This window comes from Heloderma suspectum, chromosome 12 (genome assembly GCF_057233095.1).
Source record: "Heloderma suspectum isolate Gila_16-S chromosome 12, 16-S_ref, whole genome shotgun sequence".
NCBI lineage: Eukaryota > Metazoa > Chordata > Lepidosauria > Squamata > Helodermatidae > Heloderma > Heloderma suspectum.
This window is the reverse complement of record NC_139469.1, coordinates 19,891,280-19,907,537: the sequence shown is the minus strand read 5'-3', so window position 1 is coordinate 19,907,537 and position 16,258 is coordinate 19,891,280. Positions and strand designations below refer to the sequence as shown.

Genomic DNA, 16,258 nt, shown 5'->3' with positions numbered 1-16,258 from the left:
TTCCAAATGTACACATCAGTTGTGTGCATCTTGGAAATGTACACATTCTTCTCCCATTGATGGAAACGTATTTGTGTGCACTTTTCAAAGGTATGCATTTTTTCATGAACATTTTTCAAACGTAGACATGTTGCTGAATGCATTTCTTCTGGTCTGCAAATCACACTGCAAACTCAAAAATGTATGAACCTCAACCACAGATTGTGTCCAAGTCCGTGTTTGGTCTGGAAGGTGCAAAATGGATCAATCCTGACCAAAACATTAACTGAGATGAATTTCTCATACATCCCTACCCTACCATAACCTGGCAAGCAGAGACACAGTGGAGGCTGGTACTCCAATTTTGATGGGGTGATCCCTATCCCCCAAGTGGTTTCAGCACCATGGAGAGCTCCTGTAGATTTCTGTCTGGTTCTGTCTGAAACCTGGAATGGATTCACAGACCCATCAGAATTGGAGCCACCAGCCTCCACTGACACATAGCCATCGTGATGAGCAGCCATTGATAGCCTTCTCTTCCATGAATTTGTCTCATCCCTAAGTTGGTGGCCATCACCACATCATGTGGCAGCAACTTCCATTGTTTAACTATGTGCTACAGTGTTACTCTGGAGCATTGTGGGAAAAGTAAACGTTGGCCAGACTTCCAAGACCCCATGGCTCAAGTTTGCTTGGCATTCATGCTCACTACCCTCCCAAACAGAGATCTATGATTTGGGCAAGTTTGTATTTACCTAAAATATATAATCCTGCCTCTCCACAATAGTTTCCAGGGCAGCTCATGACAATAATGATGTCATCATTAAAAAAAACAACAACCCACAAATATCAGAATAATTAAAAATCAACAATAAAGCTGAGATGTAAACCCTGAGTCCAGTTTAAAACATAACCAAACCCCCATTAAATTAAATGCTGGGTGAATGGCAACATCTTCAGCTGGGCCAGATCTACACCTTGTATCATAGCAATATAATCCCCTTATGGTGACACTATATCCCTGCTGTGCATTTATACCTCGTAGCACACAATGACATCTGTTGTGGTATTTTGGATAATACAGAATTAAAAGGGGGAAATAATGCTAGAAAAGCAGTATATAGAATGCGTAATGTGACCCAAGAAGTATCAGTGCACTTCAATACCAATAAAAAGCACTAGTGTGGTTCTCGCCCTGGTGTCTGAATACCATTAAAGCGATCAACAGCCAAATGAAGAAGGAGAAGGGGAAGTTTCACAGACAAACCACCACGACCAAAAAGGGCCTTGTGAAGGTTTGAGGCCTACAGAAGCAAGGAAAAGAAAAAGGTCAGGCCTAGAGTTTTTGTTGGGAGGGAGTATCCCTGAGAGGAGTTGTTTCATTTCCCTGGTTAAGTTTCATTTTCATTTTCCAGTTAAGTTTTATTTCTTCAGGTCTGAAGCAGTTTGGTTTTGGGGGAGGTGGGTATAAAAAGAGAGAGTCAGAAAGACCAGAGGAGTAAAAGCAGAGTCAGGGAGACCAGAGCCTGAAGAGGGAGCAGAAAGAAGCAGCCTGGAGAAGTCTAAGTACAGCTAGGGTAATGGATCTGGCATTTTGCAGCTTTTATTTCCTTCGAATGCTTTTTGTATCACTCAGCTCTATTATGTAAATATCTTTAGTTGTGATTTGCTTGCATGAATTTACCAGTAAACTGTTGTGGTTAAACCCTGTGTCTACAGTGTCAATCACCCCACGCCTACAGCCTAAACCTCACATTATTGGGAAAGGGAAGGTAAAACAAGGAAGGTGGGACTCTTAAAGAGGCAAGACATCCTTAAGGAATTGCTCAGTGTCCAGGTCATAAGGTTTGACCTGACAGGCTTGTTTCTAGTAGCCATCATCAAAATCCGAACTCATTTTGTGGATGTCTCTGACATCCCTAGCCCCAGCACCAACAGTGTCCTAATGTTGGCCATGTTTTTCACACTGGAAGACACCAGATCATTACACCAAACCTGGGTCTCTAGACTAACCAGCCCCTTCTGTATAGAGTAGTTTGCATAATAGCTAACCAAGTCCTGCTGGATGCTACAGACAGATGTGGGGATTGTGGGGATTGTGGGGATTGTGGGGATGAATTAAACCCAGATTTTACTCTCAAACAATTGGAAGTCTATCTAAGTACACACAATACTCCACTAGTCTTGACTGTGGGCAGTATTATTTCATTAAATGTCAGATAGATTTCTGATCATCAGGTTATTTTCTTATTTTTGTTTTCATTTTAAGGAGTTGCTTGCTTGATCCAGAAAGAAAAGGAACAAGGAGGTTCATAAAAGATGGTAGCTAAAATGAGTTTGGGTACTTGAAGTGACACTTTAATGGGGGAAATATTCCGAGATCTACCACTGCAGAGTTGGCCTACATAGCTGAGAAAAAAAGATGTCGCTAGCAGAGATCCCAAAAAGCTGTGCACATTAATAGGCCCCTAAGAGGGAAATATTATTATAATACAGCCTGAAGTTATGGGCTGATCTTAAATAATCCACAGAAACACATGCCACACACAGATCTAGTCAACTGACACAGTTTTCTTTCCCCTTTTTCTTTTTACAGAAAGAATTGCCAAAGCAAAGCTAGCTGTAAATATTCTATAAAAAGGCTGAAGGCAGTGACATGCTCAAGAAGTGGAAGGTGGTGGGGTCAGAAATCTTAGTTTCACACAGGGGCAAAAATATTAACAGAGGACAGCATTCAGCAGAGCTAGGGAATTAGGCAAAACTGGAAAAGGGGGGCCCAGAACTCGGTGGTTGAACACATGCTTTGTATGCAAAAGGTCCCAGATTCAATCCCTGGCATCTCCAGTTATAACAGGGGTTCAGAAGCTCTTTCAGCCCAAGCACCAAATTTATTTTGGAGAAGCTCTGGGGGAGGGGGTGCATTCCAGTGACAGGCAGGGCCAAAGGCAAAAGGGATGAAACCCAAGTACCCCAAGTACCCAAAAGTGCCAGCATATTTTAGCTTAAAGCTCTTCCTGCCCGTAACTAAGCCTTACGGGAGGCATTTCAACCTTTTAGAATGGGGGGGGGGGAACCATACAAAAGCTAGGAAACCACCAAATGATCGGGAGGGGTACAGGAACCATGTGGTGATGTGGGGAAGGGGGAATGGCCATCAGGAGAGGCAGTGTGATGTAGTGGTTAGAGTGTTGGGCTGGGACTCGGGAGATCCAGATTCTAGTCCCCAGTTGACCATGAAGCTCACTGGGTGACTCTGGGCCAGTCCTTGTCTCTCAGCCTAACCTACCTCACAGGGTTGTAGTGGGGATACAATGGAGAAAAAGAAGACCATGTAAGCCTCCTTGGGCTCCTTGCAAGAGGAAAGAAGGTGGGATATAAATGTATTAATAAGCAAATAAATAAGGCCCAGAGGCCTGGATTTGGACCACAGGAGGGCCAGATCTGGATCCTGGGCCTGAGGTTGAAGACCCCTGAGTTAATAGGAACCAGTAGCAGATGATGGAGAAGTCTTGCTGCCTGAATGTCCCAGGTAGAACATACTTGGCTATATGGACAAGCAGTCAGGCTTTACATAATGCAGCTTCCTATTTTCAAGATTTAGTGTGGCTACCAAATAGCTCCAGGTGACCCAACCCTGGGACTGGGTTCAGGAGTAGCTCCATGTCGGTGGAGGCTGGTGAGGCCGTGAACTTGCTCAAGGTTTCCATCACAACCAGTCAGAACTCTAAAGTAGCTATCCAAGGTGCCAACCCTATTTGGGGGATGGGTTTCAGCACCTTGGATATCTCCTGACTGGTTCTGAATGAAACCCAGAGAGGATGTATAGCTGCGCTGACATCAAAGCGACCAGCCTCCACTGCTCCTTTTTGCAGAGCAGCAGTTCAGCCAAGCCTTTTTCCACTTTGTCATCACCTCCTTTTGCAAGGATACCAAATGCATAAAAAAATATAACAACAGCCTAACATGGCTGGATCAACAATCTCTCTAGCCCAGTACTCTGTCTCTGGCAATGGGCAGTACCGAGAGCTCTGGAGGAAGCCAGTAATGACACAGAGCACAAAATGAGTGCAGCAACCTTGCAGTGTTTGCAGAGATGCCAGGCAACAGCAGGTAGAAATTCGATATACTTCTTCTGGAACTCCTTACCCTAAACGCAATCACTCCTGATTCAGCTCCTCAAAAACCTCTTAAAGCACATGACATTTAGAAAAGTAGACAAATGTGGATTTCCTTCTTGCCAGCCTATTTGTTTTGGAACACCCGACATTTATTTATTAGCATCACATGTTCACATTTATCTTCATGACCACAGAGACTAGAAGCTTACTTTTGAAAATAATTCTTTTTGGCTCATTGGATTGTAAGCCTACAAGCAGAATCCATTCTGTTTTTTTGTTTTGTACGGTGTTCATTTGCTTGGAATGCCTGGTACATGATCGTTATTAATGTAAATTGAGTTTTCCCATGCTTGGGGTTCCCTGCTTTTTTTGTCCCTCCCAACTCCTGGGGAAAATGAGTGTAGAGAGATAAGCAAAGTTAAACAGCAGTCAGTGAAAAGCAGTCAGTGGCTACACCTTGCCTGCATGTATTATTTCTGTCTTCTCTAGCTTTCTTGGCCTTTTGGTGGGGGACGCTTCTGGATTCTCAACTAGCAGCATCTCTCATGTGTTTAGCACAACATTTATGCAGGTTCTTATATTCTTCTATAATCAAGGATGTTCTACGTAGATCACATTTACCCCTAATACTTAGCAGAATACTCCACATGCATTATACAGATCCTTACAAGAGCCTGAAAAGTAGATCGGTATTGTTAGCCCCTAACAATATGGGTCTACTCCTCCTTTTAGGGTTGTTGTTTGTTAGTACTTTAGGGGGGTTGGCAGTTCTGCAAACTCTGATTTTCTTGAGCTGATACCTCTTCCTATGAGGGGCAACTCCCTTAGGAGGGAAGGTTGCAACAGCTGGGATTGTTTAGCTCCAGAAAAAAGGCAAGACATGATACAAAATTATTCCTGGTGTGGAGAATGTGGATAGGGCAACATTTTTCTCCTTCTCTCATAATACGAGAACCAGGGATTATCCCATGAAGCTGACTGGTGGGAGATCCAGGACAAATAAAAGGAAGGATGTCTTCACACAGCGCAGAGTTAAACTATGGAATTCACTACCACAGGCTGTAGTGATGGCCGCCACTTTGGAAGGCTTAAAAAGGGGGTTAGACAAATTCCTGGAGGAGAAGGCTATCAAACGCTACTAGTCCTGATGCCTATATGACACTGCCAGTATCAGAGGCAATATGCCTATGTACACCAGTTGCTGGGGAACATGGGGGGGTTGCACTCATGTCTTGCTTGTGGGTTTTCCATGGGCAGTTGTTTGGCCACTGTGTGAGCAGAATGCTGGACTATATGGACCCTTGGTCTGATCCAGCATGGCTTTTCTTATGTTCTGATGTTCTCCCCCTTGAGCTGCATGGATGATGCTGTTTTGGTCCCAGAAGCAAAAGTATGTACCTCTGAGCAGTGGAAACAGAGGGAATTCTATTGCAACTGGGAGAGCTGAGGCTAGGAGATGAGAGCTCACCAAGGCCCCTCAGAGCAGCCCCATGCATAGCAATTCCTGCTGGAAACCCAAAGGATGTGTGGACATTATGAAAATGTGTGCAGTGTATTCTGAGACCCAAATGCACACATCTGATTGGGCAGGTGAGATGTATGCCACTCATCCACATTTGACATCTTTGCTGTGGAGGTATTTCCTGCAGCAATCATAAGAGGGATACCTTTTCCTGGAAAGTCCATTGCAAAAGTGAGATTTGAACCAAGGATTTTATGGGTTCATTGCTCACTCTCTTAGCTGCCATGCTACACTAGCTCCCGCTCAAGTAAGAGGAGCTGTGGAATCATCAGCTCATAATCATCAGCTGCCGGTAGGGGCTTGCGTGATCCCGACATACATGTGTGGATGCATACATATATACAAACATACAAAAATCTCTGCACATAGAAAGCCAGATGCAATCTCTGCACATAGAAAGCTAGCTTTTATCAGGCCAGGTTTGTAAAGGATAGAGCCTGATGATGCTTAAACCTTCAGTTAGGGACCAGGAGTTGCTAGTATGGAGCCTTTCTTCACCAGCTCTTAGAACTCCTACATGATTTAGGATGCAATTCTATGCATGTTTTAGACAGATGGAATTCCCACAGCTCCCAGCATTCCCCAGCCATCATGCTAGGAGCTGTAGTACTTTTGTCTGTCCAAACATGCATAGAATTGCCCCCTTACTGATCTCTAATAAATAAAATATATATATCACGGACATTTATATGCTGCCTTGTTTGCTAAAAAGCCACCAAGATATACCCAGTACCCCATCATTGCTCCAAACCATGGAGGAACTTTAGTGGGGGTTCTGAGCACAATCTTGTTGTTCCCCCCCCCCAGCCACTGACTATTGTGTTGTGCTGGTTCCAGGTTTTGTGAGGCTCTTGAGCAAGATGCTTTCAGTGAGCCCCCTCCATGGGTGGGCCCACCTCCTCACCACCATTGCTGCCACCCATTTGCTTGCTTACTTCCCCCTCTGGGTCCAATCCATACCACCTCCTGGAAGGAGAGAGCAAGGCAGATGGAGCTTCCATCTCTCTCTCTCTCTCTCTCTCTTCAATCTTGTAACCACTCACTTGCTTGGCTTGGGTAGGTGAACAGGCAGCAACAGCAAACAGGAGGAGGTGGAGCATGGCCACTAAGATCCAGGGATTAACTTTGGGCATAAGTACACCTCACATTTATATTGGCTTTGCATCAGTTGGCCTCACAAAACCATCCTGTGAATCATAGTCTGTTGAGCATGTCAAAATGGGATAGGGGATCCTTCATCCCACCTTCACAGAACTACAGTTCCCAGAGTACCCTGGAGAGAGGGAATTCCCTGGTGGAAATGATAGTTAAACATATGCATGCCTGCAGGATAGATATGATCCATGTCTGTGATGCTGTGTGCAACCTGTACCTTCCATGCACATTTTTTCCATCTATTACACCAGTCACACAAGAACCTTCCCTTCCAAGCTCCAAGAGGACTTTACTTGTTTGACTGAATTCCCATTCTCTTATGACAGCTTGCCACAAAGGCTGCAGTCCTATGACTCCTAAAATCAGTAGAAGGGGTTATTTCTGAGCAAACATGCACCAGATTGGGCTAAGGGTACATCACAGTTTACAGCTGAAAGGACATTATTAATTCATTCTGATCAATGTTTATTTGTATGCTACTTCTTAGTGCAGGGGCCCCCAAAGCCGCAAATAATATATTGAAATAATATTGGAATATTCCCTCTACCCCATAATTCAAGCACTGGCCCAGACACAGTTGGGCCACTTCACTTACAGCCAGGCCCATGAGACAAGTAAGAATATCCCAATCTTTGGGCCAGAGAAGACAGAAGGGGCAATGTAGAGACAGGAGCCCAAAGGGGAGGGAGATTTTAGAGAGAGGGTTAACATAGCCATGAAATGAGGTTTTCATCCCTCTGCTGGATTAAAAAAAACTTGTCATTTTCCTGATTTCCCCAATTATGCTAAATAGCTGTTAGGTATTCTATTATTTAGAATACCTAATACCTGGAAGGCCCCTTCCAACCCTACTATTCTAAGATTCTATGATTTCCTAACTTTCATGGGAAATTGTCCCCTGAATGTACTTTTCTCCCAAATCTGTAAAGTGTGCCCATCCATAGGGCATTTTCCACATATGTTTACCAAGTGAGCATCTGCTTCTTCTCTACCTGCCCCCACTGCAAAATCAGCCCCACCACCACTGCCTGATTCTTTTCTGTGGAGTTGTGTGCAGATAACTAAAGAGTGCTGTGGAGTTCAAATCTCATGAACTAATCACAGCAGGGGATGGGCTTTTTGAGAACTAGAAGGCTAATCTTGACAGACACTGGCCCAAAAGCAAGCATCTTGTCCCTTCTAAACCACAAAGCTTAGCTCAAGTAGCGAGATCTTTCAAGGAACTACCATTGGATAAGCAACAAAGAATCAAAGGAGAGGGAGAGAGATGTGTGTTTGAACTGAATGCCGCACAGCTTTGCTTCTGCAATGGCATCTGAAACAGCCAAGGTGTTTAAGTTTGGGTCAATGGGAAATGTAATTAATTACAAAAGCCTTCACTAAAGAAAGAGTGGGGGTGGACCCTGTTTGCATCGCAGAGATGACTCCTGGAGGAAATTCCAGTTGTTACAAGCATGCAAAAAGACGCCATGCAAACATTGCTTGCTGATAAAAGACCCCATGAACTGCAGTTGCTTCATCAGAAATTGCAGCCTTGAGGATTGTCCCTGAGATGAGATAATTTGTTCATCTAGCCCAGTATTTTCTACACAGATTGACCGCCACTCTCAAGGGTCACAGGCAGAAGTCTTTCCTTTCACTCCTGCCAGTGATACTTTTTAACTGGAGATGCCCGGGCTTGAACCCAGGACCTTCTGCATGTACATGTGCTCTACCACTGAACTACAGTGCCATCCAAGGATGATCCATTCACATGACATATTTTCCATATGTACGTGTCCTTAAGAATCACTCCAGCAACCATATCACAGCTGAAATATCTTCCATCGGTAATGATCAGTAGTGTGGATAGCCAGGAGTTTTAGGTCACAAGTAGACAGAAGGTAGATGGGGAACTATTGGTAGATCTCTGAGTGAATTGCAGTAGACCATCAAGGCTTTCTTGGCTCAATAGCAACAACAAAATGACTTTCTCCAGCTAAATTAGGCTGCTGAAATCAAGAGAGCTTGGGGTAACCAGGAGTGGACTTCAGCATGAAAGTAGTGAGAGCTCAGTTCAGCTCTGGTCCTGAAAACAAATTCTTAACCTCAAAAAGTGTTCAGACCCATGATGATATTTACTTCTAAGTGTACTTCTCTTGCATGCAGCTGATCTGGGGATTCTAGGGAAACACAAAATAGATCCTGCAAGCCTGATACCTACCCTCCCCCATTTTAGGGTCTGTGCTGTTCGAGCGACCATTGTTCTCATGTATTAAATAAGTAATGAATGGCACTTTGCAGCACAAGTGTCCATGTGTGCACTCAGACACATGCACACACATACATGGTGCACAACTGCATCAGCTGCACTGGTTACCTGTGTGTTTCTGATCCCAATTTGAAGTGCTGGTTCTGACCTTTAAAGCCTTAAATGGTTCAGGACCAAATGATGTAAAGAGCTACCTTTGCCCAAATCAGGTTGCCCACACCTGAAGATCAGCAAGAAAGGCTCTTTTCACTTGCCCACCTGTGAGTGCAGGCAGGCAGGCAGGCAGGCAGGCAGGCAGGCATCCACATGGGAGAGGGCCTTTACTGCAGTGGCCCCACATCTCTGGAATAAGTTGCCATCGAGGGTCTGGCAGGCCCCATCATTGCAGGCTTTTAAGAAGGTCCTGATAAAATTTACTACTTTACTCTGGCCTTCCCCTGATTATATGTTATCAGACTGGGTTGTAGCTGCAGTTGTCTGTTGTGAGTTTTATTTTATGCTGGAGTTCTTTTGCAGAATGCTTGCTACTGCTGTTGCTGTTTTTTTTTTTTTTGTTACTGTTTTTCTTGCTGCATCATTTTTTATTGTGTGTTTCATTCTTGTACGCTGCCTTGGGAGGGGTCCTGCCCTGAAAACAGCCAAGAAGTGTGTTAAATAAATAGATAAGTAAATAGACAGTCCCCAAGGAACTTATATCTAAAGTTTGCTCACGACCAGAGGATAGACGGGGAGGAGAAGAGAAGCCAAAGCAATGAAGTATGGATATAGGCATATCCAGTTACACATATTTAGACTTTTTGAAGGTTCAGGGTGATAGGGTGTTAAACTTTGGAAGAAAGTTTGGGGAATTTTAAGGAGGAGGTTGAAGGGACAGAGGTAGCTCCATCTAGGCATTCTGGGAGGGGATGGCAGGCCTAAGGGGCAACGAGGTGGAATTGGGCCTCTGTGTATCTGCACACATCTGTACATTGGCTTTTGGAACTGAATATCCATAGGAAGGATGTGAAGGCATTTGCTGTGATTGAATCAGGACCCCCCCCCCAAATTCCTTCCTACCTATTTCAGCCACAGCTTGTCATGCTCTTTGCTCCAGTGAACTGATTCACCTTTCATCATATCAGTCTGTGCATAGACACAGTAGAAGCAGGTGTAGATGCTGCAGGGGGGGAGGACAAAGCTTCTTGTGAGAGTCAAAGGGTAGAGGATAGAATGGATGGTTGTGCCTGATCTCGTCTGATCTCGGAAGCTAAGCAGGGTTAGCCCTGGTTAATAATTGGATGGGACACCTCCTGGGAATCAGCCTTCTAGCACTGAGCAGGGGATTGGACTCCATGGTCTTGTAGGCCCCTTCCAACCCTATGATTCTATGTTTCTAATTCCAAAATCTGCAATTCCTCTTGGCCTTCATTTGGAGGATGAGGCCCCTCAGAGCTGATGAGCTTTTGTTCCCCTTCAGCCCCCTGCTAAGAAAGCCAGCCTCTCACAGATTATCACTCACACAGCATGTTGAGTTGCCTACAAATTCCTGTGCTCTGCTCTTCCTCCTTGGTAGTAAAAATGGTCGCCCATCAGCCAGTTTATAAATAGCAAATAATTGCTAGTGAAAGAACTGGTGATGCATTCCGAAACCTATTTTGGGTGCCTCGGTGCAGGGGGAGGCTGTTAATCACAAAGCAAATAGCAGGATCTTGGGCAAGGAAGGTTCTCCAGGTGCTGAGTCCATCTCTGGGGGGCAGGGGAGGGAGAGGGGAAACAGAGCGACCAGGAGAAGATGAGGAACCAGGCTGCCTTGGAGTGACACCTTTTCAGAGCACACCAGCCATGCTTGACAGAAAGCATTTCTTTGCAACTCTGGTTTGTCTTGAAAGTTCCCCTAAATCAACTTCACACACACACACACACACACACACACCGCTTCTGATATGTTGGATGAATCCTTCCATCATCCCCAGCCAGCATGGTGAAAATTGTAGTCCAACACATCTGGAGGGCGCTGAGTTGGGATAAAGTTACCCTAATGCTGGGATCGATCTGATCAAGCTATTTGCTTTGCTTTCGCTTCTTCTTCTTCTTTTAATTGTTGTTATTTTATCTGCAAATGTCTTTCCCCATCTGTTTTGCTTTTATGTGTTGGGGATTAGCATAATGAATCAGACAGACCAAATAACTTGACAAATGGGTTTTGTCTTTGATTCCCTACTGTTGCAACAATTGCAGAAGGCGGGGATGAGGGTGGGAAGTTACAATTTCAAGGAGAAACAGCCAGACTCAGTGGGGTTGATCCCTCTTTCCTGGTCATCAGCCATGAGACTGCTTTAGATTAGAGCAAAACCCACTAGCTGAACTGGGCATGGGTGTGTGAGGGGTGTATTGGCTCTAAAAAGTCATTGACTTGGTGACAGCCGAGCATAAGAACACACCACAACTATTCACACCCAGTACTTGGCTCCTATTTTAGGAGAGAATGTCATATGAAATTAGGAACTGCTCTCCATATGACAGAGATCAGCTCTCCCCAATCTGATGTGTTGGAAAACAACACCCACCATCCCCAGGGAATGATGGAAGTTGTAGCCCAACACCTCTGGACAGGACCAGGACAGGGAAAGCTGAGACAGATCTTCCAAGACCATCCGTTTGTGGTCCCCCTCTACATCCTCCATCTGTTGCTATGATGATGATGATGATAATTATGTAGATCTGTTTGTCAGGAGAACAAGAACTCGTGGGCTGGGTGTGGAGTGGGAAGGGAAGGGAAGAGAAAGCTCTGGTGTTGTCCTCGGCGCCCAAAGAAGCATGCTGATGGAGGTGTGTGTGTTGGCAAGCCTCTGCAGAGAACTTTGCCCCATCCACAAGGGGTTGCAACAGTCAGAATGGGAGAAGCTGCTAACAGACCTTGCAACGCCACATTTGTTATTGTTGCTGCTGCTGCGCGACTCTGGTCTGTGTGTGCGTGCATGTGCGCGTTTCTCGTCTCTTCACTGTTGGGAGTTGTTTGGCCATCCCTGCGCCAGAAATGTGGGTTAATCCCCGTGCACAGCCATCTGCTAATGCGCCAGAGCATGGCACCTCTTTCTTATGGCCCCCAGAGCCTGCTGCCAAGGCTGGGCGGGGAGAGCAGGACAGGCTCAGGGGAAGCAAAGGTGGTCTTGGCAAGGACTTTTAGGGCTGGCTGGAGCTTCCCTCCACCCCAAGCCCCCCTTGTCCTCAACAGCGCACATGGACTTGGGCAGGTGGCAAGGTCTGTGTTTGGAGTGGAAGAAGGCAGGTTGGGTGCAGGGACTCCCCCCCCCCCAACCACAAAAAATCATAAGCCAGCGACTTACCTGGACATGTGCTCCCGCTGGGGTCGGTGCGCCTTCTCCAGCCCCAGCTTGGTGAAGATGCCCACGAGCACCATGACAGCCACCACACCGCAAATTATGTAGACAATGAGGTTCGTTTTGTCCCGGGTGGGGTCATGGGAAGGGTCGATGGGCCGGTTGGGGGTCTTGCGCCCATTGAGCCAGGGGGGCTTGATGTAGTTGGTGCAGATATCCTGGTCCAGGCGGCTCTTCTGGTACTTGCAGCAGAAGCGGAAGCCGCAAGTGCCACAACAGAACGGGTACTCCCGGACGCTGCAGTTGAAGGACGGGTCCCACTGCCCCATCACGTCGAAGTAGCCGCGGCACTCCTCGGGGGTCGGGGGCGGCTCCGAGGCGTCGATGCTCTGCTCTCCGCCGCGGCTCTGGTTGCCCCCGGACAGCATCACGATGCTGCCCAGGTGCTGCCCGGCTTTCTCCTGCGCTCGGCACCACAGGCTGAGGAGGTCCGCCGCCAAGTAGCCCAAAAACAGCCGGAGGAAGCCCTTCATCCTCCTCAGCGCCAGCCCGGCAGAGCTGAGGCTGTCTCCGCTGGCGCCGCAATTCAAGCCGCTCGACGCTGCTGCGATGCGCCAAGAGCTGCACATAAAGGGGGCTCTTGGGCCAACGCGGGAAACCCGCTCGCTTTGGCTGGCTCGTTCGGCTTCTGCCTCCCCTTTAGCACCGCAGACAGCTCCGGGAGGATTTCAGCGCGCCGGGCAGCTCCGGGTGGGTTTCAGCACCGCGGGCAGCTCCGGGAAAATTTCGGCGCTGCGGGGAGACCCGGTGGGTTTCAGCACCGCGGACAGCTCCGGGCGGCCGCGCAAGCCTCGCAGGGCCGCCTCTGCCGAGCATGCGGCGCTGGAGGGAGAGAGGGAGGGAGAGAGGGAGGGGGTGGGGAAGGTGGGCGCCCTCCCAGTCCCACCCCTCTTTCCCGACCACCACCACTACCACCACCACCCGCGCCGAAAGCCTCAGAGCCTGGGGGGGTGGGGGGAGTGAACCGTGCGTGGCACTTGTGGAGCGTGGAGAGAGGGAGAGGGAGAAAGAAGGAGAGCGAGTGAATGAGTGAGTGGCAAAAGAAGGAGGGGGGAGGGAATGAGGGAGGAGGGGGAGGGGGAGGAGGAGGTGTGGGGGTGTCAGGCAAGGGAGAGCTGAAGGGGCAAGGAGGAATTGGGGGCCACTGGGGGCTTAAGGGAGGCTCTGCAGGAGCTGGAGTGGGGGGGCGTGGAGACACAGAGAGAGACAGAGAGACAGACAGAGAGAGAGAGATTCAACTCCCTTCGCTCTTCATCCACCATCCAGCACCCCTCCTTCCTTGCTCCCCCCGCCGCCGCCGCCGCCGCCGCCGCTCCGCGCGCCACTAGAGAGATCGCCAAGTTCTCCAGCAGAGAAACTCTCTTGCTAGGAGACGCCCCCCCCCCCCCGACTCCTGCAAAAAGGAAGAAGGAAGGGCGGAGATGGAGACTGCAGCTTTGACTAAGAGAACAGCATGGGAGATGGGAGTTGGAGGAGTGTGTGCGTGTGTGTGTGTGTGCATGTGTGCGTTTTGGGACGTGAGGAGGGGGGGAGGCGCAGAGAAAGGCTCCCTGGAGTGGAAAGAGGTAATTCCTCTCCCACGCTTCCACAACAGATCTGTGGGCAGGATGGGGGGGTGGAAAGGGGGGAGAAAATCCTTTACCCCCCTTTGACCTCTTCCCTAGTCAGCACCTTCCTCCACTCCCGAAGCACCACCCTGTTCGTGAGGAAGGTCTTGCTTTCCTTGAACCTGGGGGATCTACCTTGGTGGAATTCCATGGACCACTCAACCCGCACGCTGCTGCAGTTTACCTGCTCTAGAAAAAGGATGGGAAGGAGGAGATGCCGGATTGGGGCCAGTAGGTGGGGGGACTGGAGCTCAAAGCCCCTTTTGTCCATGATGTTCACTGGGTGACCCTGGGCTGGTTGCAATCTCTCCAGTCTAACCTACCTCATAGGGTTGTTGTGAGGATGGGATGCGCAAGGCAGACAGTGTCTGCAGCCCTGAGCTTCCTGGGAGTAAAGGTAGGAAAGGAATGCAATAAATAAGTGCTGATATGCAGTTTGGCATCTGAATGTGCAGTTCAGGATCCTGCACATACCTTTACTTGCACCATTCTGACAAGCAGCTTGTAAGGTGGTATTATTCTATACATCTTGCAGTTGGGGGACCGAGACGTAGTGGTTTGTGGGTTTATGGCTGTGAGAACCAAAGAAGCCAAGGCATAGCTCAGACGTCTTAGACACACCAGACCTTACAGGGATACGGTCAGCTGTGCAGAGTCCTGGAGCAGAGGTGGGCAGAAGATAGATTTAGTTCTACTGGTAGATGTCTGAGTGATTTTTAGTAAATCAGCAAGGATTGCTGATTCCTAATAGGTTAACAATCGCAGCAACAATATAATGCACACACATTGATTTATGCTGCTGAAATGGGGAGGAGGGGAGCATGGATTAACCAGGAGTGGATTTTGGTGGGGAAGGCCTGTGAGCACCATTCAATTCTGGCACTCCAAACAAATTTTTCAGCTCAGAAACTTTTAATTTTCTGTGTGGATCATTTGCACCAGGCTCTGGTTGGTGGAGCTCAGGTTTCTAGTTAAACACACACACACACACACACACACACACCACAAAACCCCCAAAGTAGATCATGTAAGCATGAAGTCTGCCCTATCCCTCTGCTATCAAAGAAATTTGTTTGTTTATTTATTTATTTATTACATTTCTATCCCACCTTTCTTCCATTGTGGAACTCAAGGTGGCTACATGTGGTTCTCAGGTGGTCTCCCCTCCAAACACTGACCAGACCCAGACCTGCTTAGCTTCACCAAGGTGGCTGCATCATGTGCCTTCAGACCATGTCTTGGGTCCCTGCCTTCTTGTCTCTAAGGCAGCCTTCTCCCAACCTGGCACTCTCCAGATGGCTTAGACTACAACCCCCATCATTCCCAGCCAGGACGCCCATTGAGGTGACCAGAGTTATATGTCTGAGAGTACCAGGTTGGGGAATGCTCCTTCGAGGCTTCTTGAAGGCAATATATCTCCATGCACTCATAGAGATAGTGATAATTAAATCTCCAAAAATAGCTGACTGTCGAAGATCCAGCAGAAATACATTTGCATTGTTAAGCCTTATTGGGGGGTGAGGGGTGGGATGCCATTCATCCATACAGCTATTCTACCCCAAATGTCATTGAAAACATTTTCCTGAAAACAGGCATCTGAGCAAACATGAGAACCGTAAAGACCATCAGAAGAGCCGTGCTGCATCAGAACAAAATCCCCACTTGCCTGCTGCATCCTGTTTCCTGGCAGTGACCAATCCTATGGATATTGGAAAAGGTGCAGAAAAGAACAATCAAAATGATCGGGAGGGCTGGAACAATTCCCCTATGAGGAACGTTTACAACATTTCCGGCTATTTAAGCGGGGAGGGGCATAAGGAGAACGTGAGAGAAGTGTATAAAATTATGCAGGATGTAGATAATATATATTTATTTATTTCTATACCACCCAATAGCTAAAGCTCTCCGGGCAGTTCACAATTACAACCATAAAATGCAATGTAAGATACAATATAAAAGTTTAAAAGTCTAAATCCACAGTATAAAATGAAAACCAAAATGAAACCTACCAGCAGTGTAAAGATTTAAAATACAATAGCAGATTTAAAACAGAAACTGAAAGAATAAAATGCCCGGGAAAATAAGAAGGTCTTCACCTGGTGCCAGAAAGAGCACAACATAGGCACTAGGTGAGCCTCTCTAGGAAACTCATTCCAAAACTGGGGTGTGCCACAACAGAAAAGGCCCTCTTCTTAGTAGCCCCACACACACACTTCCTTTGATGGATGCTCCTGGAAAAGGACTGC

General features: G+C 47.3%; 1 protein-coding gene across 1 annotated transcript in view; it reads right to left on the bottom strand.

Annotated features, from left to right (window-relative positions):
* Positions 1–12,878, bottom strand: part of SHISA9 (shisa family member 9) — a 356,073-nt gene extending 343,195 nt beyond the window's left edge. The window contains exon 1 of the mRNA XM_084819206.1: positions 12,352–12,878. Within this exon, the coding sequence (XP_084675332.1) occupies positions 12,352–12,878 (527 nt within the window). The remainder of the gene's footprint in view (positions 1–12,351) is intronic.
* Between the last annotated feature and the right edge of the window lie 3,380 nt (positions 12,879–16,258).